Genomic DNA, 27,570 nt, shown 5'->3' with positions numbered 1-27,570 from the left:
CAATAAAATTCAATGATTTAACAAACATTTAAAAAAAAGTCACATATCTTTTTGATTTTTAATTGAACATTTTTTTTAAAATCTGTATGAATGTTTTTTTTTTTAAATTTCATCACTGGTGTGTTATCTTAAAAAGAGAATTTAATATATGCTATTTTTTGTAATAAAATATACGAGATGTCTCATTTAAAAAAAATGAGGTTAGGTCCGACTACTTTTTTACCTGAACCGTATTTTAAAAACGGCACACACAATTATTATACCTAAAGAAAGCTTTGTAATAAAACATTTTTCTTAATCTCTTTGGACTAAGAAAATAAGGATGATTCTGAAATTGACAATTTTTTGAGTTTCCCACGTATACTTTCAAAATTCGACTGTACCATTTTAAGTTTGACCCAAAAAGAACACATAGCATAACGCCTTGATTATTTTTTTGATAGCACCAACAATTACTGAGGAACCCTATAAATGTCGAAAATGGGACACCCTGTACCTTGTGAATTAGTCTAAATCGACGTGTCTTATCTTCCATTTAAAAGAGTAAAGTGTCACTTTCTCCGAGAGGGATCAAAAAGAAATGAAAAAGGAAAAGAGACAGGACACAATGACCACTCGCAGTTTTTTACATTGTATGACCAGCAGTTGCCTTATACCTTCTGTGGTTTTAAATAATCATTTTGTTCAAGAATCTTACGAGGTATGGTTAAAATTTCAAAAATGAAGAAAGGTGACATTACGCAGTCTGCACATGCGCGCATTTGATTTTTACTATATGCGATGTGTTTATGTTTGCAAGAAGAACGAACTAAATATTTTCGAAACTGTAGGAGTAGTTAAGACCTTGGACAGACAAGGTGACTACAATATTGCGCACCCAACTTCGTTGGAAAATGCATTGCGCACTTAAAATGGATTTCATAACCGGGCACGATGACTATTGCGCAGTGTATTTAGATATTTTTGTATGTTCTGGTATGATACCGGTAACACAGATTTTGAAACTACAATAAAACGTGAAGGAATATCAAAAAAACACTAAAAGTTTATCACAGATCCTCCTCAGACACCGTCTTCCAGTAATTCAAAAAAAGAGAGGTAAATTACTTGACACCACTACAACAGGTAGGTATACATTTTCTTTTGAAAAATAGAACGCACAAAATTCAATATTAATTCAAAAAATTAATTTTTTTTTAATTTGAACCCTCGTTTGAACCTTTTTAAATAAAAATTTTTTTGAGTATTTTTAAAATGTTTTCGAGATTTTTGGAACTCTTTTTTATTGTCATCTTTAGTATGTCATTTTTCAAGACAATTTAAATTTGCTATCTTTTTAGATTAAAAAATACAGGATGTCCCATTAAAAAAATGAGGTTATGTCAATAACACTGATACCTAAAAGTTGAAATCGATGACTGACACCCGAAATGGATCAATTTCCATAGAGAAACGGTTTTCACTTGCAACGGAAAAACTAGTATAATCATTAAAGAATATTAAATGAACATGCATTTAAAAATTTTTAGAAGAGTCAGAACGTGTACGTTATCTACCTATTGTAATGGTACCCGTATATCTCGCAGTATATTTATAGGTTTATCACTTCCAAGGAACACTCGTAATTATGAACCGATTTCGATCAAACTTTAAGGGTTGGTGTAACTCATAAATATCTCGGTCAAGTTTCTAAATCAGCCAATTCCGCTATATTGGAACAAAATGGCGGAAAGAAATCTACCTACACCTGATTGGCCTAGCCGAAAGGGATTTTTACAAAGGTTTCAGAAATGTCGGTAAAGTGCAGAAAATTTGAAAAATCTTGAAAACATTTCAGAAATGCTATAATTAATTACAAATTTTGAATAATTTGGGAAGCGTGTCTTAATATGTCTACGCGACTGACATTTTCATCACCTCTGAAATATTTCTGAAATTTTTCAAGCATTCTAAAACATCGTTTTTCCTTTTTCAATTTTCTACACGTTTCTAAAACCATTCCAAATCTTCTTTTTTAATTATGGAGAAATTTTCCACTTTTCGTTTATCTTTTTCAACATTTTTGAAAAACATCTATAATCACTTACAAATATTTAATAATTTCGGAAAGATTTTCTGAAGCATTTTTAAAATTATTTAAACATTCTAAAAACATTTTTTACATTTTTTGCAAACTTGAGAAGTAGTTCCAAAATGTTTACTCATTTTAATACATTTCCAAATGTACTACTTATACATTTCTGAAATATTTCCAAAATTTCAGTCACTTTTCATATATTTTTTTTAATTTTTTCTAAACATTCCAAAATATCGTTTTTATATTTTTAAATCTTCTACGTTTCTGAAACATTACTTAAAATTTTAATAATTTGGCTCGTAATTTGGGAAGCGGTTCGAAAATAACTTCTATAATATTTCTGTAAACATTTCAAAATATCATGTTTACACCTTTTTCTAGTAGTACATTTCCCTCGACATTTCCATAATAAATTTTTTTTTTTAAATTTTCATTTCTTCACGCTTCCCAAATCATTAAATTATTATTAAATGAATTATAGGCTTTAAGTTTTAATTTTTAAGAGAAATGTCTCAGAAACGTGTATCTTTTTTTAATGTTCTTCACTGTTCTCAAAGATTTCTATAATTAGGTACATACATATTTCGAATAATTTGGGAAGCGTTTCCAAAATGTGTTAAACATTTCCAAAATTTCCTACACATTTCCAAAACTTGATACATATTTGAAACATTTCAAGAGTAAATTGTAAATATCGATTTTGAGTAAAATACATGTGGTCCCAAAATGGATTGATTCCGAGTTGAATGTCGATTTTGACTTTTAGGTATCAATGTTATCTGACTAACCTCATTATTTTAATGGAGCACCCTGTATATTTTAATCTAAAAAGATAACATATAGAGGTACGAAAAGGTGTATAAACTTGTTCTGCATTTACAGAAAGCGACCTAAGAGGATTTTTTATTTCGGTACGCGTCAACTCGTCAAGGGCGACTCGCCACCGGACCACTCGCCACCGACTGACTCGCCAACGGGACAACTCGCCAACGCGACAACTCGCCAACGGGACAACTCGCCAATGCGACAACTCGCCAACGGAAGACTCACCACTGCGACAACTCGCCAACGAAATATTTTTCCCTGTTTAATGTGTCATACAAATGCATCCCACAAATGCAATAGTTAATTTTTACTAATTTTGTAAACAAAGTTTATCGAAAAATTTTAGTCAATTTTGAGTGTTTAAAACGGAGATAGTGATTCAGGCGTGTGATTCAGGTATAATAAAAATTATCAAAGTCCTCGTGTGAGATCGAAGGAACTTCAGCGCATTTTTGTGTGGCAGATCAGTATTCTATTAGCCACTTTCGACTCAACCATCAATAACAGATCTTGTCGAAGGCTACTACATTCACTAACCGTTTCCCACTTTCCGCGTGCACCCGCAATTCGCTTTTAAAGTTAAAATCGGGTCGGGGGCTACCACATTCCCTTTGACGGTAGCCACTTCCGACGTCCCGTTCGCCCGCAATTCGCTTCTATTGGCGACACGAGAAAGAGAGACAGCTATTCGAGATTTACGAAACGTTAAACCGCGTGAGTTCGCAACGGAAGGTAAAAGGCGCCCGAAGTTGACTACTTCTCGAAGACGCGCGCGCGCCTTGCAAAAGGTCGTTAATTTCGCCCCTAGGGCAAAAAACAAAATTCCGCCACGCAGGAGTTGTGCGCGTTTACAACATCTTTCCGCCGACACCAATTTGAAAAGAATCGGACCAAAACTGTAGTAGAAGATAGGAAAAAACTTAAAAACCTTCACGTTAGTATACTACGCTCGAGGATGACGCCCAGATGTCGCCAACCCCACATCATGTAGCCCTGTCCCTAAGATTGACAAATTTCACGGCCTTGTAGATACACGTACACCCGTTGCCTTTCTACAAGAGTTCTTCTACGCGCCCACAATTGCAGCCAGCCATCCATCCATCCAGCCAGCCATCCATCCATCCATCCATCCAGCCAGCCAGCCAGCCAGCCAGCCAACCAAAGTGAGATTAAAAGCTACTTTTTACAAATAAAAATAAAAATTTGCAAAAATGCGCTAAAAAATATAAAAATTTCAAAACGGTTTTTGAATTTTTTAAAAATCATTTTTGAACTGTTAGTGATGCCAAATAATTAACTTACCTCTCTTTTTTTGAATTAAGACGGTGTCGGAGGAGGATCTCTTGACAATCTTTTAGCGTTCTTTGAAATTCGAGCTGAAATTCCTTCACTTTTTCTTGTAGTTTCAAAAACGGTATTACCAGTATTACAAACAAATCTTCCACTAGGTGGCACTGAACCCAGCATCGGTTTGCCATACGGAGGGCTCCACTCCAGTGTCAAATTTTTGAGTACATTGGGGGATTTTTTTAAGACACCTCTCGGACAGACCACCAATTTGCTTTTCAAAGATAGCTGAAAAGTTTTTACCACTGGTATCCTTACACTACGGGGCGACAAAGTCTTTACTTGGAGGCACTAAGTCGACTACTTTATAGCTTAAAATAGGTACACATCGCATATATAAATATCAAATGTGCGCATGCGCAAAATGCAAAGTGTCATTCTTACTTCTGGAGATTTTTTTTTCAAATTTTAACCATAACTGGTTCTTATTATATACCTTGTTATGGGTTAAGATTGTTACATTACAATATTAAATATCAGTTTAATTAATAATTGCAAAATAACATTCATATTTATTGATCGATATCAATGCAAATTTAGTCTAGTGTGGCGGACCAACTGTTTTAGGGGGAGCGCTTTGGTTATACGCATACTGGTGATGACGTCATCGTTGCTGAAAATGTTCGATGAACTTTTTGAACCTTTAAAGATTTAGGTTCATTTCGCTGCCATCTTCAACAGCAAAGATACAGAATAAAAATATAATAATGCTCATGGCCCCTAAATAGCACATAAGTAATTAATGCGTAATTATATTACCTACAAAATGGAATTGCATAAATTCGTTTCTACATATGCACAATTGGCGCATTATTCGAAAATGATAACACACGATACTATTCCGAAAACTTGCCATTCACCGTCGTTTATTTGTTTAAACAAACGCCTATTCATTATATTGCAACTGCTGATAAAATTCGCTTCTATCAATTTCAAGTACAAAATAAATATGCTTTCGTTACACGAGCACTGCTCCTAGCAAAAACCTGGCGACCTTGAATATGAGACCAATTTACTTACGCATTTGATGGAGAAAACACTTCTTCACCGGTCAATATTTTGGAAGGAAACGCTCTATATTTATTTAGTGTTACAAGGTTAGATTATTGACTCAAAAAATTTGCCGCGGTAGCGACACAATTTACGCACACGTGCCAAGCCAAACACGGTAACAATTTTCGTTTACAAATTCCTCGAGAAAATTAACCCCTGGCGCGACGTTGCCGAGTTATCAATGTGGGTCGGTGCAGCCTTATCATAATAAGACGATCTACAAGCAAGCGCGCGACCTTGAAATCACTGCGTTATTAAAACGGGGTCGATTTGCGCCAGACAGTTGACGAGGCGATCGAAAGCAATTTCCGACAACGTCGTGCCAGAGTTGACCGATTAAAAAAAATCGCGCACCGTTGGCAAAATAATGCGAAAGGTATAAACAGCGCGTGGCAGATTTCGGTCGAAAACGTATCCAAGATTTTGACTTTGACATTGCCACCTCTCACTTGAAGTTGATCAGCCCACTTTCGACGATTTGATTTGAAAAGCGCAGCGGAAGAGAGACCTTGACAGGTAGTCCCCCGGACCCCGAATTAGCACCTTTTTTAGCTACAAATACGACCTTCGACGTAATAAACAATCTATTACTTCACTGATAAAAGGCGATAATAGCAAAAGTACATATAAACAGCAGCGTCGTTATCAAAAATCGGGAGAACAGCAAGGTCGTTGAACATGAAGACAGTTCCAAGTATGTGGTGGAGAAATGGGTATGCGATCTAGATATCCATGGAAGAGAAACACTCGAGAGACCGTTACGTATGTAAAACCGGCAACAGCGATTGACGAACTTGCGTTCGTTCACACGAAAGCGGAACGCCTGCAACAGTTACCAAAAAATTTAACCTAAAATTGTTATTTAAAATATTTGTCATTGGGCAGCGGAGGCAAGTCCAAAGAAAATAAACGGTTAGTAATGCGTAAAAGGATTTCGAAAGTGGCGCGGGTGGGATACTCGCGAAAGTCGTAAAACGTCACAATGAAAACATGTGAGGATTTTTAATCGATAAGCGCGATATTTAATTGTATTTTTTCACGTTTATTTATAAGTAGTCGAAGAGGAGTTTGGGAAATTGTCGGCGCACTCGAGAGGAGTGCGTACGCGAAATGTTGACGAGGAGGCAAAGCGATTGTGACATACATTTCCGATTTGCTATATTTGTAAGTGTTTGTATAAAATACTTACCAAGGCGAAGAAATTTGTGTGGCAATCCTCCAAGCTAGCGCCGTTGGTTTGAAAATTCGGATGCGTCATGGTTGATCCATTATAATAAATGAGTAGCACAACACTATCACGCACTGCACATTAATATGCACTTAATTCGAAACAAATAATGCGTACATTTACGGAGATTTTCACCTTTCTATCGCGACTGCAAAATGGCGGATATGAACAACAAGCTACACTAAATTCAGCGCTTCCACACGGCAGAAAATCGAAGCAATCCACAATTTTGACGTAACCTGTTAGGATTCACGTACGTCGCCTTTGCAAAACACGCACCGAACAGCTGTCGCGACTAGACGACGCACGAACGGCATGTCTTCACTTCAACAGTATTGCGAAGTATGGCGACTTTGGCTAGGCATGGTTTCTTCAGCAAAAGCAAAACACCACTTCGTTTATTACAAGCAAATGTAAATATACCACTTTTATCATTTTGACAAACTAAGAACGCACGATAATTCACCGTCGTGCACGAATGTCAATCGGTAACGGAGAGCATTTTTAACGTTTCAGGTGACCGCATCGAATTATGCGACGAAAGCCGAAAAAAGGAAAGGTATCGACAGGAAAGTAGGCCCCAAGATCGTATCGTCCGCGGAATCTCTGGCGGCCAAGGGGTGCGTATCACTTCTCTTCTTCTTCTCATAAGATCTTGCTTCGTACTAGTGAACTAAGCGCTGGCTACCTCCGTGGCGATGTGAGCTGAGCGCGAGGGGGAAGCCGGCCATCATCGCGCGCTCGTTTTCCCCCTTTGTTCGAGAGCCGTCAGAAGGCGGCACCACCATCCAGTCAATAAATTGGATGCTGCGCGCAAATAAAAGGAAAAGAATCGAAATTTGGCAATTAAAAATTCATCTTAATTTTCGGTCGTCCCATTTTCATGCGTTGCTGCGTCCGGGTTGGGCTTTTAATTTCGGTTTGGGCCAATAATGACTGGGTCAGTAGAATAGCACAGGGAGACTATTCATCTCATTAGGATTTTAACAATCACATAATATCCATAATCATCCCCCATGGTTAATCACTAGCTAAACCTTTACAGGGTGGTAACAAAACATCAATTCAAACATAGAATTTTTTAAAAATGAGTAGTCTTCCTTTAGATGAGCCACCCTAAAGTATGAAAAATTGATTAATTTTGGATTGGTTAATGCACATATAGGTACCGAATTTTGCAATTCTGGTCACCTATAGTCACGGATGGCCCTGCATCAGGTTTTAAGGTGAATGTATATGTACTGTAGATTTACTCTTGCTAGAGATGTCGAGACTTAAATTTCTAGTGAACAAGGCATTGATGAGAACAGCCTAGCGAAAGTTAGCCTTTGATTTTGGTAGAGAAAAATAAATCTCGCTATACAGTAGTGACAAAGAGTAGTACTCTTTGATAGTAGACGTTTCGAAATTGTTGCTAGACACTTTTAACTATTTGTTCGCCTAAATTGTGTCCAAGTCCATGTCTGAAAAATAAAACAATTGACATACATTGCTAAATTGTGGTATGTTTCATTGAATGACTACAGAAATAGAAATTTAAAAGCAAAATTTACAAAAGGAATTGCCTATGCAAGAAAATGGTACCGCTTAAGGGTGTCAATTGAATTCTGAAATTCAAAAAATTAAAAAAGTGTTCAAGGAATCGATGAAAAAGTAAATGGTAGTTTTTCAATGTTATGTAGTTTATGGTAGAGTATACAGGAGGGAACAGGAAGTTCTGCAACTTTAGATAATAAGGTAAGTGAATATAGTAAATGTCTGTTATTAAGCGGCAGAGCAAAGCGATGCAAGCTTTATAGGGGTGTCCGTCTGTCCGTGAACATGATAACTGTCAAATGCTTAGACCGATTTTGTTCAAACTTTGCGCAGTTGCCTTGTATGCCACAAGTAATAAGATTGAAAACGGGTCAAATCCAATGACCCCTTGGGGTCATGCCTCTCTGTTTCTGCCAAATGCTTGAACCTATTTAGTACAAACTTTGCACAGTTGACCTATATGCCATATGTAATAAGCCTATTGAAAAAGGGATCAAATCCAATGAACCCGTGGGGTCACGCTTCTCTGTCCCTGAAAAACGCTTGAACCTATTCGGTTGAAACTTTGCACAGTAGACTTATATGCCACATGTATCAAGCCATTTGAAAATGGGTCAAATCCAATGACTCCGTTGGGTCACACCAAGGTGCTCAGCCGCTTTCTATGGGTTTATTTAGGTATTTATTATTATCCTATGACTTAATATTTCGCTCTATATCTGTAGAAGTGATACACTCTTCATATGAAGTTTGTTTTGCCATTACTACACTATGATGACATGATTTTTTCACTTGTAAAGTTGACCGTGTCAATGTTGAAGAAAGTTTCCCCTGCTTTCCTAAGGGGTTTCATCAAGACAAGAAAAGAAACAAAATAAAAATAAAATATTTAAAGTGGGCGAGACATTGACTCTGCGTTCAACATTGACCACGGTTCTATCCCGGAAGTCGCTAGCATCTTACTGACTGTGGCCGTGGAAGACTCCACTGTTCCATCAGGGCATCGATTCCCGAAGTTAGTCGATAGGCTCCGTGCTGTGACCATGACGTCATGATCGTATACGATAGGGATAAGTTCAAGTTTAGCTGCATTCCCGAATCGTGGACAAACATTATGACCTAACCAATCACAGACAAGAATTGAACTGTCATTTGTCAGTTTTGTATTTTGTTTTGTTTTTGCATTATGGATTCTGTTATTAATAACCAGAAAACCCTGTAGTTTTTCATTCCTCCAGCTCGCTGTAATATGGATGCCTACCACTAATTGCAGACTTTAGCCACAGCCTAAAGGTGCGTATCCACCGGCGCATGCGATCACTTGATTGTTCGCAAACTGTCCGCATAAAGATCGCGAACGGTTGTCGGGCTGTCGGTAACTTCAAAAAATTGTACGCTAAACTCAGTTTGGTGTAGACTGTTGTACTGCCCACACCAATTTCCGTCCGTCCAACTGAGGCTTTAACCACTTCTATAGTTTTCAAGATATTTAATTCACTCTTTTTGCATTTTGTAGCTTATAGTTCTGTCACCTCAACCAAGAATACTTTGGACGATTATAATATGCGCATGCGCAATGTCAACTATCTTTGTTTAGTGAATTGCTCCATTACTTAGTCGCCGAATTTATGGAAAAATAAAACTATGAAGGTTGGCTAACTATTTTAATGTATTCTGTGGCAATATTACATACCAAGGTAGAGAAGTCACCAAGAGCCTCGGGATGTTGCGAAGACAATATGAGATATGGTGTCCAAGATAAGGATGTCTATCATGGGGATCTCAAAAACCATAGACGATACGACGATGGTAGAGAAAAGTTGCGCAATTAAACAGTTATTACATCATTAAAGAAACAAAAGTTGGAATCTGTTGATTTCAGCAGGATAGTGCACCCGCTCACAACGCGCTAATCGTGCGAAAATACCTATCCGACAAATTTCCTGGTAAGTAGAAAATTTGCCCGATAGGTATTCTGTTGGAACCAACAGAGTTGCCAACCTTTGTTTTTTTTGTGTGTGTGATACATCGTTGTATTCGTAATAAAAAATGCTACTTAATTTTTTGCGAGACATATAAAAACTAAAGTTGATGATGATTTCTCCGAAAGAACCGTTGTAACGAAAATCTCTCAATGGTGTCTTGTAGAGCTCAAAAAGTGGCAGTGAGAAAGTGTTTTTTTATTTTTTTTGTATCTGTTAAATAATATCATCATCATAAATTAAATAACAATCCTCGAGATCTTCACACATACATCATTTTTACAATACACCTTAAGGGGTTGATTCTATCCCTATATAGATCAGCATAGCTTGTAAAACAAATTTTTTGAATCGGCATTAGTTTTACTTATAATAAAAATTCGAGGTGCGTAAATGTGAAATTTCATTTAAATATTTAAATAGCTGTTGGGTAATAAATTATTATTATTATTCACAAATAAAAAAAATCGACTGCGCATGCGCAAAACAATTTTTTGGATTCGGTATTAGTTTTACTTTTATTCGTGGTGCCTACATACAAAATTTCCATTAAATATCGTAACAAATAAACAAATTGGGATTGCGCAAATATAAAAGTTGTAATGCGCATGCGCAATATTTTTTTGCATCTGCATAGCTGCCTGAAGTTTAAGGAATATTTACTAACACAGAAAACCGCACATTCATATGTTCTTTGCACCAAGAGTTGTAAGAGAAACCCTTTTTGGAGGTTTGGGCTGTAGATAACTTTTAGGCCCGTTGGTCTACGTAGCCGAAAAACAATGGCGACTTTTCATATATCCAGAGGCTGCTCTTCCTCTTACAGTTACAACTGTAAACAACCTAATAACTCAATATACCTAAACCCAGCACAGGGCTAGATTGTCGCCATGCGAGAGAAGGCTTCAGAGGACCATCTCGTAGCTTTGCGCGTTTTTGTACAGGGCTATCAAGGAAGAACCTGAGGGTACTCGTGGGCATACTTTCTGGGCACTGTAAACTAAACAAGTACATGCACTGCATGGGTTTGGGAATCACCATCTTGTAGAGCAGGCGTGGGCAACCTTTTTTTCCAAGGGACCAAAATAAAATTTTTTATATGCGCCACAGGCCACACGAAAATCCAAATAAAAAGTATGTTTAAAGAAATCAATATTTAAGTATCTATTTCTTTTTGGTCTTGATCTATTTTTTGCTTTCGTAAAAATTATTTTAAAAAAAATCAATAAGTACTGAAAATTGACATGAATTCGCAAACAAAATTTACCAGATGTGGATAATAAATCCCCATATTCAGTTTGTATCCAAATTTTCATTTATGCTCTTAAGATTCTTAATCCCTAAATCACGTGTCGTTCGTTGTATTGCCCCACCCGGTATTATCGCGAGGAAAATTCTGGAAAATGCCTGGCGATATCTCTGAAACAATAAATGCATCTTTAACTAGGCTTTCAAACGTCTTGGAAGCTTCGGATCGCGTCCACTAGATGCTGCACGTGTAACATAATCGTATTAATTAATTAATAAATTAGAATTTGAAACTTGTGGGCCCTATGAAGTATTAACTATGAATTATATTAGCGGGCCGGACAAAACTTATCGGCGGGCCGTCGGTGGCCCACGCCTGTTGTAGAGGATGTTACACAGATGACGAGACGGCACACCACATACTCTGCGAATGTCCCGCTCTAGTCCAACTGGAGACAATCCATGTTGGGGGAATCCTGGCCGGACATGGCTACGATTAGGGCCGCCTCCCCTTCCAGCGTCCTAAGGTTCATCTCACGTGTGGGATTGCTTGAGTGAAGTTGAGGGGTCGGGCGACCCTAGTCAGGGAGGTAGTACAAAGAGCACGAATTTGGGGCCTAAGTACGCGTGGACCCTGATCCAGAATCCATATATCCCGAAGAACATGCGTATCACTTTTCAAAGCGATCGGACGTTTCTACACAATGTTATCGGGCACACGGACAGACAGACAGCAATACAAAATTATAAACAATCCGAGGATCGTTAATAAAAATGAAGCGGAGCCTTAACCAATATCGGATTTGATGTCTTTAGAATTATTAATTATAGGACAGTTTAAAGCAACATGTTCTAATACACAATAATTCTAACGATTTGAAATGTGACATTAGAGGGCTCTGCTCTTATAGGAACAAACCAGGCACCACCCAATAAAAAAATGAAAAAAGGTTTCCACCTTAAGACTAGTAACTTTAGCGCATTTTCCATGAATTGATCAGTACTTCCTGAAAGGCCATGCAACGGACTATTTATGTTTACAAAGAAAAATAAGTTATTTTATATGTTTGCCTTTACTAGAAGCATCTGTGGCCAAATTTCAAAAAATATCTCCATAAATAAGAAAGATGACATTACGCAGGACTACATCTGATTTTTACAATATGCGATATGCCTATCTTTGCTAGAAGAATCTTTGGTTAATATTTCAAAAAAATAAGAAAGTCTGCGCATTAATCGGCAAGAGTTTTCTTGGTTGAGGTGCCAGAGCTATAAGCTAGCGGATGCAAAAAGATACATACAAAAAAGTGCTCTAAGAAAGATTTTGCCAAAATCAATTATCTTTAGTAATAAGTAAATTATGGGGCATTAAAGAGATCGACTAAATTCGAGAAACGCCCTCTAGCGGCCAAACGGATAGTGATAGCTGAATTCTGTTTGCGCCAGTGATTTTCTCTATAAAATTGGGCTCCAGACACCTAGGTCCATTTTTCCCTATCTCTTAAAATAATTTCATAAGAAAGTGTGCAATTTGGACTACCCTGTACACACCAAGTATAGAAGTCTATCCTAAATTAATCTTCCACAACTCTAAATAACTAGGTAGACTAAAATCGTTGTAGTGTAGACAATTTATTGCATTTATCTAGCTAGAGTCTCTAGATTTTGCTCTACTGTGTACATTCATCATTAGAGTTTGTAATAAGTTATAGAAAATGAGCAGCCCCTCTTGTACTAGAAATTCTGGTAAAATCCTCAATAATTGCTTAACCAGTCACCTTTTACATGTCCAGGATTTGCTCTTTGCTTTGAAAAATATTTGTTGTACACTTGGCGGACACCGGACACTTACTTGATGGATCGGTTTCATTCGATGTGACATGCATGCGTGTTGATAGTTAGAAGTGATATGTTGGGATGACATATCTAAATAATAGCTCACTATCACGATCGGTTTACTTCAATCCCTGATATCAGAAATCTGGTTAGTGTGTAATAAATTGAGGATTTTCTATAAGTACCAACCTTCCAAACAAAATTTGAGTATTCGCATTGATTAATTAAAAAATACACCATAGGTTTAATTTTTGTTGTTGTCTCCCATGGAATTTTTTATAATGAAACGAATTATTTATAGCTTTCTGCGTCCTCAGAAAGAGTACACTCCCCCCGAAGATGTCAAATCAAAACTGGAAGCGATATTCCATTCTGTACTAGGAACAAAAGAGGGCCAAACACGCCTCGACAACCTAAGCTTACGCTTTCAAGTACTAAACACCTGTTACAAAGAATTTCAACATGGCATTCCGAATTCGCTGCTTCACACAATCGAAACCACCAGTGATGTGCATAACTTCTACACGACTCCATTAAGCACAATCACTCCATACGAAAACATAAAGAATATGGATGTACCACCCAATTTACATGTACAGTACGAGTACCATCGCTTCCATCCAGGTAAGTCTTTCACATGGGAAGTAGGCGTTGGCGCGCCTAAGCAACGTGGTCACGTGATCCGTCTTTGTACAGGGTGTCCCATTAATAATGGTCACAGGCCATATCTATGGAACCGTTAATTGCACCGCTTCGGGAACAAACATTTTTAACCAAAGGGGCGAAATTGCTGGAAATGATCAGTCAACTTGAATGAACATCAATATTGCAATTAAAAGTTGTGAATGTTTGTATTTTCGCAATATCTCTACTTAGAAAACAGATATCAAAATGGGATTTTCACTGATATTCTCACTTTTTCATCTTATTTGATAATATCATATAATAATTATATCGTTACATTTGAAATTAAAAAAAAAAATGCAAACTTTATGTTAATGTCACATCGCGCCCTCTACCACTCGTCACATTTACTAAAAAGACTATTCATGTAAAATCTGATTCCACGAAGGAGCTCATTCCAACAAGACCTATGTGTAAATCTGTTAACCTAAACAGAAGTTACATTCAATTTCTTAAAGAGATGTTCCCCAATTCCTGCACCCCTCATATTTTATGAGCTAGATCAATATGTGCTGCATCAAAATGATGCAAAATTGATACAATATTGCTATACATGTATTTTTATGCATGTTTGTTGGGTATAATTTAGAAAAAGTCATTTTTCTACTTCACCATGAATCGTACGCCCTCTATCGGCGAAGCTAGAAACTTGAAAATAATTTCCAGCGATTTCTCTTGGCCCATTTTGTTTACAAAATTTTTTTCCTGAAGCGCTGCAATTAACGGTTCCATAGATATGGCCTGTGACCATTATTAATGGGACACCCTGTACAACACAAACAATACTGTCGGTGATCTGGTGACTATATTGACATACATGTTTAATTTTAGAAACTGATACGAAGTTTGGTGGGATTACTGCATTCCCTCGCAGTTCGACAATTGTATCCGGACTGAAGTACAAAGAAAAGTACAAGGGTCATCAGCAGAGGGAAAGTTGGCCGTTTACAACGTAGCCTTTATTATTTGATATTTACATGAAATAATATTAATAAAAAAATAGTTAATCGATCTTCCATTTTGTTTATTATCACACTCAACAGTCCGTGCTCCACCATCTCTGTCATTTGCCGAACTTGAAGACGCTGCTCATACTCTTCTTTGGATTTCTATTGTCGACGCTCTATTAAATAAAAATGAAAATGTTATTAATTTCACAATGAGAAATTCTGATGTGATTTTTCATTCGCTTTGAGAATTATAAGGACTAGGCAACTAAGCCAATGGGAGTATGTAAAACTAGGAAGGTCATCTTCATCTTACAAAATTGATCAGTTAGTTAAACAAAAAAGGATCAAAAACTGGGATCACAGTGAATACTAGAAGCTGCCATGGGATTCCTTCACGGAAGTCCTTTCTCCATCCAAAGCTGATGAAAATGTACTCCTGGATAGTCAGCTTTTGGACGCTTAAGGGGACGATGAGGTGAATTGCTGTAGCAGTATGTACTTTCTGTCGGTGGGGTCAAAATGGGAAAGGCATAAAATCAAAAGTTCTTCTGGGAGAACTCTCAAGAATTTGGCGGCTATGAGATTGTGAGGTCGCAACAGATTCCTACACAAGAAAGTTGCTTAGGGATGGGTGATCAAAAGTAGAACATAATCATTTTTTTGGAAAATATTCTGCAACAGATCTAAGGGCTATGAAGGAAGCTGTATAATGAAGACCCCCAATTTCTTATTGCAGTGCATAGACCTTGACAAAAACGAGCTGTTTCAACCAACGTCATTGTTGCACTATCCCAGCTGATCATTTCACCTGGTGCATAGTGGCTAATACTTAAACATCAAAAAGAAACAGCCTCTAGGTCTAACAAAGAGTTAAAATCAAAAAGCGCATTGGATGGGGATCTGTAATTTGACATTCTAATATCAACAAATCTTTCCAACCAAGAATTTTAACCATTTTTCCCATTGTACATACATGGCAAGCTCCGAACAGTAGTCTAGCCTTATCCTCCTCTTGTGGCGATGAGCTCTCGTCTGATAATCCCGTACTTCGTTTAATCTGCAACTTCTGCTTTATCGCCTACAACAAAAGATAATAATATACTCGACAATAATACACGAAAATGGAAACCTGAGATAGGATGACTCGACGCGTATCCGATTTCATGGCCAGTAGCAGGTCTAGCCACGTCCACGTGACGTTATGGTATTCCAGTGTGGGTATTACCAATGAGAAATCGCGTATATCCTCGAGGTTTTTCTCCTTGTTTCCTTTGTAGCTTACTCGTACTGGCACTTCCGGAATTTTAATGTAGATAAACAATTTGTTCTTTTCTGCCCTTTCCTAAAATACCCCCGCATTAATATAGATTATCGCCCTATGATAGAGGCTATCAAAGAACTATCTTGCAAATAGCCCACTACATTTTCTACAAGTATTGTGGCGAGCCCTCTGGAGGGGGTACAATAGGTGCGCAAGATAGGAGGAGACAAATCAGTGAGCCTGGCTGCTTTTATTTTTCATGCTCAATGCTAACACCGGCTGTTTTTGTAATAGGTTATAACAAATAGGGTGAACAAAAAAAAAGCTATGCAGTGATGATCGAGGATGGTAAAAAATGTAGGTAAGCACAAATCAAAAAAACAGTTGCCGCACATACACTGGCCTGTTTAGGCATCACAAGAGCAGTGAGTCCGTCCTACAGCGACAATGAAAAATTATTCCGAAACACATAAAACAATTAAAACAGAATCCCTGCATAATACCCCGCACTCAGCCGGTCGATAATTAATAATAATATGAAATTATTCAGTTTTTTTTTTTCAATAATGCAAATAGTCTGGTCGTAAAAGGTTTGCGATATTTAGGCGCACTTACCAAAGACACAAAAACACTCGCTGAACGCTTGAGGAAACTTCCTCCATGATAAAATGAATCTCTATAAATTAGAAATATTCGGTGGCTGCTCAGACGGTAGAATATTTTAATGAAAGGCAATCCTTTTAGAAAGGTTTTACTAAGCTGACTGCTTTGTTTACACACACTCGAACAAACTTTTTCGGAACACAGGCAAACCATTTTAAACAAGATGTGAAATTTTAGTAGAGGAATTTTTTGCAACTCTGCTTGTATTCAGAAACCAGACTTTTGATCCGGCTCATATTCAATAGCACTGACCCTTGAACTCGTAGAAATCAATTGGTTTGACATCGATGTCTCTTTTCGTTCTCGAGTTAGACGGAGAACAGACAGACGGACAAAACTACCATATAAGCCATAAAAACCAGCGAACTGGGTTTTTAATTAAACAAATAGGGCCAACTCCCCGAGAAATTAGGGTAAACAAATTTTCTCGCTCTTTTTACCGTCGCGAAAAACTAACAGCTAGCAGCAGTCTCATTTTGGCGTCGTTTCCATTATTTAAGGACACACTATTTCCACCATAAAATAAGCTCCTCCTACAACATTTTTCAAATCATCTGCCAATCACAATCAGACTTGGTAACATCTACTTTGAAGGAGGGCGTCCTCACTTCCGCCGAAATAACGCGCATTTTTGGTAAAACGTGCGTTAATGAAATTTCGCCCGTCTTATCGCAAACGACCAGATGTGTCTAACTTAAAGCATCTTATCTTTTAATTGAACTACAAAGGCGATAAAAATCTAAACAAGAAAATGTGCAATCAAACAATTCTAAAAGGAAAAAAGATACTGAGATAACAAATTCAGATACAATAAACCAACTTTTTTTCGCAAATTTGTTAAAACCCATCGATATGTTCATATAGTCTCCACTAATTTCAAGTCCTCTCAAGTTTCCCCAAAATGCATTGGTTCTCTTGGGTTCCCTTTCTCCTCAAATTCCCTTCACACTCCCCCTAAGCTTCTATCAATTCTATCATAAGTGGCTCTCAATCTCTTCGTGACCTTTGAAGGAGACCAGGCTTTTATATTTCAAACCCTACAGTGAAACCGATCACCTGTGTCAACAGGAACGATTTGCTTGCATCTACACAGAGTGCTTTAAGTTATGACATGGAGACATCTATCGATGAATAGTAAACAAAAACAAAATTCTGAGTAACACTGTATGGTAGTGGTTTTTACATTAAGTACCTACTATTAATCACGCCCTCAAAATCCGTAAGACCTCATTAAATGTGTTTCGGAAAAAATTTTTGTCATTGTCAATCAGTTCATTGTGTGTTTATTCGAATCCTTTGTGCGAGCCGGATAGACTCTATCTCAGATTATTTTCTCCGTATCCGAAATTTACTACAGGTAAAAATTCTTGTAATTTATTTGAAATTTCGGAAGTTGATCAAGGCCACGAGTCGTGTACAAGCAGAGATTATAAAATTCTAAGTATCAATTTTGATTTGATTGAGCTAGCTGGACAGGTGCTTTGTGAGTGATGTGGTTGGCCGATACCATTGCACACGGCATTATTATTTGGCGGCCAACGTGGGGCGGCAGTCGCATTTATTATTTACAAACTTGGAAAATGCATATTCATCTACCTCTTAAGATTATATAGAACAATAGTGCAAAATTTTGGGCCTTTCTTTGTTTTGGTTCCCTCTAGCACTAACACTGACAACAAAATCCAACATTTTCCAATGTGGCTTTTACTTTATAGAAACGCTCACTTGGCAAAGACAGTAAGATAAAACAGGATCATGAACTAAGTAGTAGGTATAACGTTCTTATTGAACAGTGTGAGGAAAGGCGGTACACAAAGCATTACAGACCAAACACATGAATGAATTATTCATACATTGCATTAGGAACTTTTGACTTCTGGGAATTTACCTTCATTTTTTCGACATCATCAATTGGAATATAAAAGTTGGAATCTCGCTTGCTACGCCCGGACGAACGGATTCTTTTACTTCTAGACTCGTTGTCGAGCTCCTCGCCTCTTTCGCCGTCGATATTATCAGGATCCTTTTCCGGAAAGCAAAACTTCAACATCGTATTGTAAAATTTCTTAGTCAACCCGATGGTTAAAGGAACGACGTTAATCTCAAAGTGCTCCTTGACGGCTATACCTCCAACAGGCGGCTTTTCTCTGCAAAAAACTCGCACGACCCTCTAACGAACATTAGTTAGTGTAAAAATGATCTCATTTGTATTAGTAGGGGAGCCTAATAAGGGATTTTGGAATTTACTTGAGCGCGTCAGGTTAAAGTAAGGTGGGTTGACTAGGTGTTGAAAAGTGTGCATTTCATTAATATGACGATTTGAGCGTGAGGTGAGGGAGGGGAAAGCCACAAACAAACAAAAAACGTTACCGCGTTACCTTGACATTCTCGAACGCATTGGAATTTTTTTTATTTCGAAGGAAATTATGCAAGAATAACAGAAGTAATATTGAAACCGGCAGATTAACATACCTTCAATATCAAGACACGTGGGGTATATACACTATCAATATCTGACGCGCTCGAGTATTTTCATGAGACTATTTTTTTGTACAGGGTGGCCAACTAAGAATGCGAGGTACTGTATTTGAGAATCCATACATGGCTTGCGGTAAAAAAATTTATTACTAAAAAGGCCACGAGCAAAACCTGGAAAATATTTTTAAGTTTCTGAAATGACCGCTAGGGGGCGTAACTGCAATCTGGAATCTAAAAAAGTGATGTTTCTGTGAATTTCGCTATATTAACCTAACAAAAAAATGTGTGGTGGGGGGTATTCAAAGGTTTCCGTAAAGAACACCCTGTATCTTCGAAACGACTGAGCCGATATCGAGATGCTGTTTTCGCGAGCTACTTTTTCATGAAAAAAAAATCGAACCAATGCATTTAATTTTTTTGAGAAAATTAACCATTTCTGTCGGAATGTCGAAAAAAACCATCAAGCGATGATATGTAAAACTAACAAAACTTTAAATAGTATAATACTTGTAGCTGAAGAATAGCTCTTTTGAACTAACCCGAGTTTGTTTAAATCGGCTCAGGGTACAGGGTGTTCTTTACAGAAACCGTTGAATACCCCCCACCACTTCATTTTTAGAGATACTGGAAAAATTGTCAAACAAAAAAGGTTCAGATTATCGTCAACTTCAAAGACCGGACATTTTTTTGTTAGTTTAATATAGCGAAATTCACAGAAACATCACTTTTTTAGATTCTAGATTGCAGTTACGCCCCCTTCCGGCCATTGCAGAAACTTAAAAATATTTTCCAGGTTTTTCTCGTGGCCGTTTTAGTCATAAATTTTTTTACTGCAAGCCTCTACAATGAACAGGTTCCCAGATACAGTACCTCGCATTCTTATTTGGCCACCCTGTACATGATTAAGTGTAAACGCGCCCCCCAGCGGTGGAGGAAGGTACATCATAAAACTTTTTTATTCAATTCAATACGCTCGAGTAAATCCCCATTTAGCATCCTGGGCTCCCCTACCATATGCTTACTTTGTGTTCGACGGGCATGTTGCTCTGAATTTCAGTAGGAACTAATACCTCCTTGTAAATTTGATTGGGAAGCAAATTGGTCATGCGGAGATATCCCAATTCGAGTAGATGCTCGACGGAATCGTCACTTTTCGAGTTCTTGGTGTACCTGAAACTTGCCAATTGGCAAAGCAGTTCGGATTCGTGCAATCTACTTACAAAAAGTTACTTAGTACCAAATCGGCGATACCAATTTGCCCGTCAGCCTCTGTAAGCCTCCACTGGGCGTGCTTGAAGCAGATCTCGTTCGCTCGAACAATGGTTAACGGTTTATCGTTGCGGGTAGTCGCCAGGCGACTGTTTGCTAACAACTGAGCCTCCTTATAGCACGAGATCATCATATCCAACTCCTCGCTTTGCGCGTTGAGTTGTCCCTTGCAATTATACACCTGCAATGCGCTATTTAATACGCAATTACGCGACGAGGAAGCATTACTAATTCTTCCAGATTTTCCATTTCGTGCAACAACTCCAGATTATTCGGCTCTTCAGCGACTGCCTTGTTAAGCAAGTAGGTTTCTCGTTCTAATCGCCGTAACTTGCTGACCGTCGATCGTATTTGATTTTGTAATATTTGAATCGGCCGTCTTTGGTCTTCGACGCTGTGCAACTGCAATTGGAACCTCATTCGAGCTAAACGCTCCAAGGCTTCCTTCCGATGAGGTTCGACATATAACAGCAAGTTATTAACGATATCCAATAGCATGGCATACTACAGAAAAGTCGTGAGTGTGCCTGTCTATACTTTGCTTGGTCGCAAACCTGTAGCGAGTTTGTGCAGACGTCCAAATCGTGATGCATCAATGTAAACGCATCGACTGCGGTTTGTCGACGATCCCATAACCCGACGTCCTCTTGAAGTGGAGCGGGTACCTCGCCCACCTCCTCCGGATCCACACTGATGTCGCCGTACGACGCGTAAAAAAACTCGCACTTGCACCTGGAAACAATCCGCTGCAACTGTATTGGCCAGTTCTCCTCATTACTACTAGCACCAACGACGTCGCTAACGACTGCCCCCACCGAAACACCGCTCCCCACTATATTCGGAACTTGAGGAATCTCCGATATCACAGTCGACTCCTTCTCTTGTATATTGTCGACGGTTAACCACATTATGTTTTCTAAATGTGTCTGACGTTTTTCTCAATTTCTCAACTAAAGCCGCACTTACCGTTTAGCGAATCGTTTTCGCCCGCGTTTACTGTGGCATAATACTGCAGGCATTCCAGCGAGCCGACCCACGTCGTTTTCGAAACCAAGGCGCGGTCTTTCCATACAGGTCGATGAATCTTTTGGAGAATTTCGGCTTTGGCCGAACTTAATATTACGTAACCCTTCGTTTCACAGCCTTTCAATAATACTTGCGCATTGACTAGAGCAACTGCAAATTAAATTACATTATAAAAACCTACTCAATAATTATGACTTTCAGATAAATTTATTGAAAAATTAACCCCATAAATCTTATTTTAAAGCATCTCTTACTCCAAAAAAAATTTGCATTACTTTTCTTGAACTTAAGCTACCTTTTACTTGACTGACAATGCGAGTTGATGCGAACATTCATAGACAAAATGTAGCCGTTTTTTTCTATGGAAAACAGCACATTTGTAATGTTGATAAAACAAATTTCTAGGTGGTCACTTTAAAAGATGCAGAAAGTAACATATATAGAAAATAAATTTACTTTGTGAGTTAAGCGATTTAAGAATCTTGGAGTCACGACTGCAGCTATCCGCGTGCTTCCAGAACAATCATTACAAAATTGGTCCCTGCTCGGGCGCCATATATGGTACATCCTATACTATCATACACAAAATTATGTTGGTAACCCTGGATATACTTTAATGGGTATGTTCAGCCGACACAACTGTATCTTGAGACGTTGACTTACCTGAACGATGAATGGTGACTTCTGGTGGAAGTGAACAGTTGGTAATCATTTGTGTTTTGTAAAGTCAGTGTCAACGTCAATTAAGTGCGCGATTGAAAAATGACGGATAAAAAACCTGATATGTTTGTTTTGAAAGATTATGTTATCATAAATACTAAATTAGTACCTAAGGTAGGGGAGTTTCTATTTATATCTACAATCTACATTATATATTCAGTTAGGATTTATTAGGTTTCCTTTTTTTGTTTTTTGTAGCTATATTTGTGTAAAGATTTAATTTGCTATGTTAACATGTGTTAATGATCCTGTAAATAGATTATTTTTTCTGTAGGGCAATAAACTATTACTATTATTATTAGCTAAAGATATAAATGAAATGACAGGGATAAAACATAAACAAGAATTGTTGGCACAATCGAGTGTGATTTAATAAATGATCTCAAAATACTATAAATAGGACACTGTAATATTTAGATCTGAAATGTTAATGTTTAAATTTAAATCAATTTTTAACAAAAAGGGATGAATTCGTATTCAGGAAAATTATCAATATCAAAACAGTATGTAAAAACGTTATATCTGGTCGTAACGGCCTTTTGAGCTCAGAGGAGCACTTTTCTGCCTAATCAGCGACAGATAACAACCCAAACAAAAAAACTCGTCGGAGTAAATCGAGATACTCCGGTAGATAATAACAAAAAAGTAATCCAGAACAGACAACGATGAGAACTTAGAAGAGAACTATGAGGTAACAATGAGAGAAGACAAGCGCTAAAAAATACGTATTAAAAATAATGTTGAGGCATAATCCGTACATACCTCACACTAAATATAAATCCGCTAAGCGTATTCAATGGAGCAGCCACAACACATCAGAAATAGAGAGAAATAGAGTGATAGCCAAAACAAAGGACCCTTTTCAGGTAAATATAAGCAGTGGCGTATTAAAGGTCAACAACGCCCTAACGTCCTAACGGATTTTGCGCCCTATATTAGATTTTTTAATAGTGAATAATAAACAAACTTTTACGAAATTATCAAGACAAAATAAAATAAGTACCTTTACATAGAAGACAAAGCGTACTGTAACATCAATTTAATTACGTGGCTTATTTATTTACAATTAATTAATAACAAATTTGTCTTGAAATGAATTGAGTTAAAATATTATTTATCACTTAAATATACACAACTTACAACAGCGCGAACTATTTACTACTTCGGCGTTGAAATTGGAACTGACTGAAACACAATTCGAATACACCCCTGTTTCCCGAAAGTTTTCGAACGCTTCCAAACCAGTATTCTAAAATGTTCTCGAACAAAACACGCCATATTTCCCGGAAAAAAATGCGTCACATCGTTACCACCATAAAGACGAGTATAAATACAAACGGTCATATCCGCTTTCGTTTCTTATAGCGGATGACTGATCTTTTATGGGGCCTTTATGTCTATCGCGATTTCTAAAATATTCGCCACTTAAACGTTTCCCCTTTTAAAACAAATGGAGAGAAATTATTGTACTCACAGTTATATAATAGTATATAATATATAAGTACGTAGTTATACAGGGTTTCCGGGATGGAGCTATATAAAAGTTTGAAACAAGTAAAGAAAAAATCTGAAAATTTCGAGATCAAGATAACGGGTCATAAAAATTGCATTTTAGATGGTTTAGAACTTTCATACACTGGGGAGTTTTGTTGAGTGATAACCACAAAATTTTTAAGTGGCAGCCCTTGTCCAGTTTTACCAGAAACACATTCCTGATCTTACACCAATCGATTTTTTTTTTTGTGATGGGGGTTTGCAAAAAATAGAGTGTATGAATCAAACTTAGAAACAATAAATGATTCGAAAAAACCACCAATATCATTAGGGATCTGCTTCAAAGGGTAACCACAAAATTTTTAAGTGGCAGCCCTTGTCCAGTTTTACCAGAAACACATTCCTGATCTTACACCACTCGATTTTTTTTCTTGTGATGGGGGTTTGCAAAAAATAGAGTGTATGAATCAAACTTAGAAACAATAAATGATTCGAAAAAACCACCAATATCATTAGGGATCTGCTTCAAAGGGTTCAAAATTCCAATCATGTTTTGGGAATTTGTTTCTTCAAAATAAAGTGAAACGCGACCCCCTACAAAAACTGTAGTTATATGTTATTATGTACCGGGTGACCCAATAAGACTGTTCCTCGGTCATATCTCTGGAACCGTTCGTTGTATGACTTGGGGTAAAAAAAATTATTGGGTAAATCGCTGGAAAATATTTTCAAGTTCTATAAATGACCACCAGAGGGCGTAACTGCCATCTTAAATTTAAAGTACCGCAATCCATTGGGCTCGTGTGTTAGAGAGAGAACGCATGATTTTTGCCCAAAAATGGCGGAAGTTACCAGATTCTAGTAACTTTAATGTTAGGGATTGTTCCACCTGTTTGAAGATATCTGTATGTATTTATATAAAACATGACAGTACTATGAAGTTAGGTTATAAAAAATGACAGCTATTCAGATTTTATTTGTCAATTTTTTTAGGTTGGCAGCAAATTTGCCCAACAATGGCGGATGATTGCGGTACTTTCTATATCTAGTGACTTTACTTAAATTTTAAAATTGCATTTTCTTTAAATTTCGCATAATAAACTAAACATTCTTTTTTCACATTTTTAAAGAGAACCAGTTTATCTATCATTTTCGTAAAAACAAAAACTCAGTTATTTAAAAAAAAAAGATAGCGTTGGGCGTTCAATTGTTTTTGCAATAACCTGCTTTAACTTCTTAACCGTTTGACCGATTGTAACAAATTTGGTATCGTTGAAAAGAGCATTCCTTGGGCAATGAGAATATAGTTAATTTAGTTGAATCCTTCTCCGCCAGGGGGCTAGTTTTGACACTATGATCCAAAATCCTAAAAAAATCAAATGGAATGATATGACTTTTTCTTTATGAAAAAGTAGCCAAATAACACCCAAAGACACCAGTGAAAACCGTTTTTTAAAATCTCGTTCCTAACGTCAAATATTGGGAAAATGAGATTAATTAATTAATTAATAAAAATGCTTAAATTGTATCTTATTTAACGTATTTCTGGTATTTGTCGATGGCGCGAAAGATTATTTGGAAAAGGACCCTACACTTTTAGGTAGGCCTTGGAAAATTAAACAAATGAAACATGATGCATTATAAAATAATAACAGCCGTAATTTGTAAATTATTCTACTGTGTTTACATTCAGAAAGTGCAGTTTTTTGAATTTGTAATCTTTTCTAAAATGCCGATTTCTAACCAACATTTAATATAGAAGTTAAAGCAGGTTATTGCAAAAACAATTGAACGCCCCACACCATCTTTGTTTTTGAAATAACCGAGTTTTTGTTTTTACGAAAATGATAAACTGTTTCTCTTTAAAAATGTAAAAAAATTTTTTTAGTTTATTATGCAAAATTTAAAGAAAATGCAATTTTAAAATTTAAGATGGCAGATACGCCCTCTGTTGGTCATTTTTAGAACTTGAAAATATTTTCCAGCGATTCTTCATGACCGATTTACCCAATAATTTTTTTACCCAAAGTCATATGACGAACGGTGCTCGAGATATGGCCAAGGAACAGTCTTATTGGGTCACCCGGTACACTGTGGTTCAGAGGTTTCAATTCTCGGAGTGGCACAGCTGAATATCCGGCTCGCTTGGTTGCGGGCATGCTGTCCCCATCTATGAACGTGCTAGACTGGTACATATCTTCTCTTGCGCCCCTGCCTTACGATGCGTTGACCTTTTATGAGCATTTTTGATTTTTCAGATAGTTCGCTCCTTTTTTTGCGCCCCTAAAATTCCAGCGCCCTAAGCCCGGGTTTTGTCGGCTTATAGGTTAATACGCCACTGGATATAAGTCAACTAACAGTAATGGCGTATCAAGAAAAATGTGCAGGTATAAACCCAATCTTTTCTGAAGGGAACAAGTACACGGAATGCGCAAGACCAAATTAAAGAAGGGATAGATTGCAGAAAGATATATCGCGTGAACTCTAGCGGAAAAAGAATGAAGCAAAGTCAATGCAACCTATAACACTCAACTACCTACATCTAAACTAAACGGGTTTATTAGGAAATACCTAGATGAAGTAAGAAAATCGAATTTAAATGAAAGTAAGTTTCTAAACTTTTTTGTAGTCCTAAGATTCTCTTTAAAAAAACTGTCATATATTCAAAATTATCGAACTTCAGTTAATGTCTTGCTCCCGGAGGTGACATAAATTCGGTTGCCTCACCTCCCACACGTTTACTACATCAGAAATCTTCGCGGGTATACGTAATCGATACGTTTGACCGCCATTTCTTTTGCCTCTCGCCTGAAATCGATGGTATGGATTCTTCTAGGGCCGTAGTAGATCTCGCTTTGGCGCCATCCGTTGGTTATATTGCGATTTAAAATGACGGAAAAGGGAAAAATTGTTTTTATTACACTTCATTGGACTCACCTTATTTTCACCTGTAAATAATGGTAGCTGGCCTTTTCCAGGCTAGCGCACGGAATAGTATTTTATATTATTAGCCAGGTTAAGTGAGTTTTTACTGTTGATAGGAGAAGTTGACTGGCGAGCCGTATTTTAGCATTAGGTACTTGGTACGTAGACTGTGGCTTTCGCCTACCCTTATATAGATATTATAAGAAAAGCATTCAACTTACTTAACCAATTTTTATGAACAACATCGTCATCTTGACAAGCTTGGAGACCCTGCAAATGTTGCTGTCTGGTCGCCGACGAAAGGTCATCGCTAAAAACGACGGCCTTATTATCGGCCTCCGCGATAAGTTGCTTCAGCATGTTCGCGGCGTGACCGGTTTGCGTTTTGGTAAGCGGCGACGGAGCGCCTTGAATTGTGGACGTCTGCAACGTCTGAATTGTGGAGGTGGGGGAAGTCGCCGACGCCTCCGCGTTTCGCCTCTTCAAAGGAGTCGAGCTACTCTCCTTTCGGAAACCTTTCAGCGCTGCTGTTGATAAATTTTTCTTCATCCTCTGCAATTGGACGATGATTAAGAAAGCACCGAATTACTTCGCATACTTGATTTCGCATGAATGAGTCAAACAGAGCGAAGGCAACGTTTCGGTTACTCTTCGTCCATGCGCCCTTTAAGTCGTACACGACCAGCCGATGAGTCGGCGTATCCTTATTTCGTTCGGCAGTTGGATGCTCGCGAGAGAGCAGAACGGTCTCTCTCCCATATGACACTTTCGCTACCGACAGACAGAAACACTTCTCCACGGGTTGCCTGAGCGAAATCGCCTCTTTTTCTGGGTCCTCTTGCAGAGCGCTTTTCAACCAAATTTCCGTATCGTTCAGCTCGCTATTCATGTACACAATCGACCACTCGGTCTTCGGACGATGCTTCAAACCATCATCTACCGGCACCAAGGCCAGCGAGTGCTCTGAA

General features: G+C 37.6%; 3 protein-coding genes across 4 annotated transcripts in view; 1 reads left to right on the top strand and 2 right to left on the bottom strand.

The window, feature by feature from the left end:
• The window catches only part of LOC116177970 (mediator of RNA polymerase II transcription subunit 13), a 73,405-nt gene extending 66,698 nt beyond the window's left edge, over positions 1-6,707 (bottom strand). Inside the window, exon 1 of one of the 2 annotated variants that reach the window (XM_031497171.1) lies at positions 6,492-6,707. In XM_031497171.1, coding sequence (XP_031353031.1) covers positions 6,492-6,560 — 69 coding nt within the window. In that variant the 5' untranslated portion in view covers positions 6,561-6,707. The remainder of the gene's footprint in view (positions 1-6,491) is intronic. The other variant, XM_031497172.1, reaches the window with a different exon arrangement.
• A 41-nt stretch (positions 6,708-6,748) lies between these two features.
• On the top strand, positions 6,749-14,832 carry LOC116177971. The gene is made up of 4 exons (XM_031497173.1): positions 6,749-6,943; positions 7,047-7,150; positions 13,434-13,756; positions 14,648-14,832. Exons 1-4 carry the CDS (start codon positions 6,875-6,877, stop codon positions 14,770-14,772), a joined length of 621 nt encoding a protein of 206 aa, XP_031353033.1. The 5' UTR covers positions 6,749-6,874; the 3' UTR covers positions 14,773-14,832.
• Positions 14,754-27,570, bottom strand: part of LOC116177969 (protein KIAA0100) — a 41,869-nt gene continuing 29,052 nt past the window's right edge. The window contains exons 17-27 of the mRNA XM_031497170.1: positions 27,201-27,565; positions 26,824-27,154; positions 21,404-21,613; positions 20,992-21,353; positions 20,666-20,941; positions 20,389-20,618; positions 20,191-20,338; positions 18,579-18,860; positions 15,896-16,108; positions 15,740-15,844; positions 14,754-14,939 (exon numbers count right to left, since the gene is read on the bottom strand). Coding sequence (XP_031353030.1) covers positions 14,880-14,939; positions 15,740-15,844; positions 15,896-16,108; positions 18,579-18,860; positions 20,191-20,338; positions 20,389-20,618; positions 20,666-20,941; positions 20,992-21,353; positions 21,404-21,613; positions 26,824-27,154; positions 27,201-27,565 — 2,582 coding nt within the window. The 3' untranslated portion in view covers positions 14,754-14,879. The remainder of the gene's footprint in view (positions 14,940-15,739; positions 15,845-15,895; positions 16,109-18,578; positions 18,861-20,190; positions 20,339-20,388; positions 20,619-20,665; positions 20,942-20,991; positions 21,354-21,403; positions 21,614-26,823; positions 27,155-27,200; positions 27,566-27,570) is intronic.

Source organism: Photinus pyralis, unplaced genomic scaffold (assembly GCF_008802855.1).
Source record: "Photinus pyralis isolate 1611_PpyrPB1 unplaced genomic scaffold, Ppyr1.3 Ppyr1.4_LG8, whole genome shotgun sequence".
Lineage (NCBI taxonomy): Eukaryota > Metazoa > Arthropoda > Insecta > Coleoptera > Lampyridae > Photinus > Photinus pyralis.
The sequence above is the reverse complement of the archived record's forward strand: the minus strand, read 5'-3'. Positions and strand labels throughout refer to the sequence as shown.

What these genes read in the sequence shown, in the direction of transcription:
- LOC116177971 (XM_031497173.1), top strand. Translation starts at nt 6,875, where the DNA reads ATGGCGACTTTGGCTAGGCATGGTTTCTTCAGCAAAAGCAAAACACCA. An exon ending in TTCGTTTATTACAAGCAAAT is followed by an intron (nt 6,944 to 7,046) that starts GTAAATATACCA and finishes TTAACGTTTCAG; the next exon opens with GTGACCGCATCGAATTATGC. An exon ending in GAATCTCTGGCGGCCAAGGG is followed by an intron (nt 7,151 to 13,433) that starts GTGCGTATCACT and finishes AATTATTTATAG; the next exon opens with CTTTCTGCGTCCTCAGAAAG.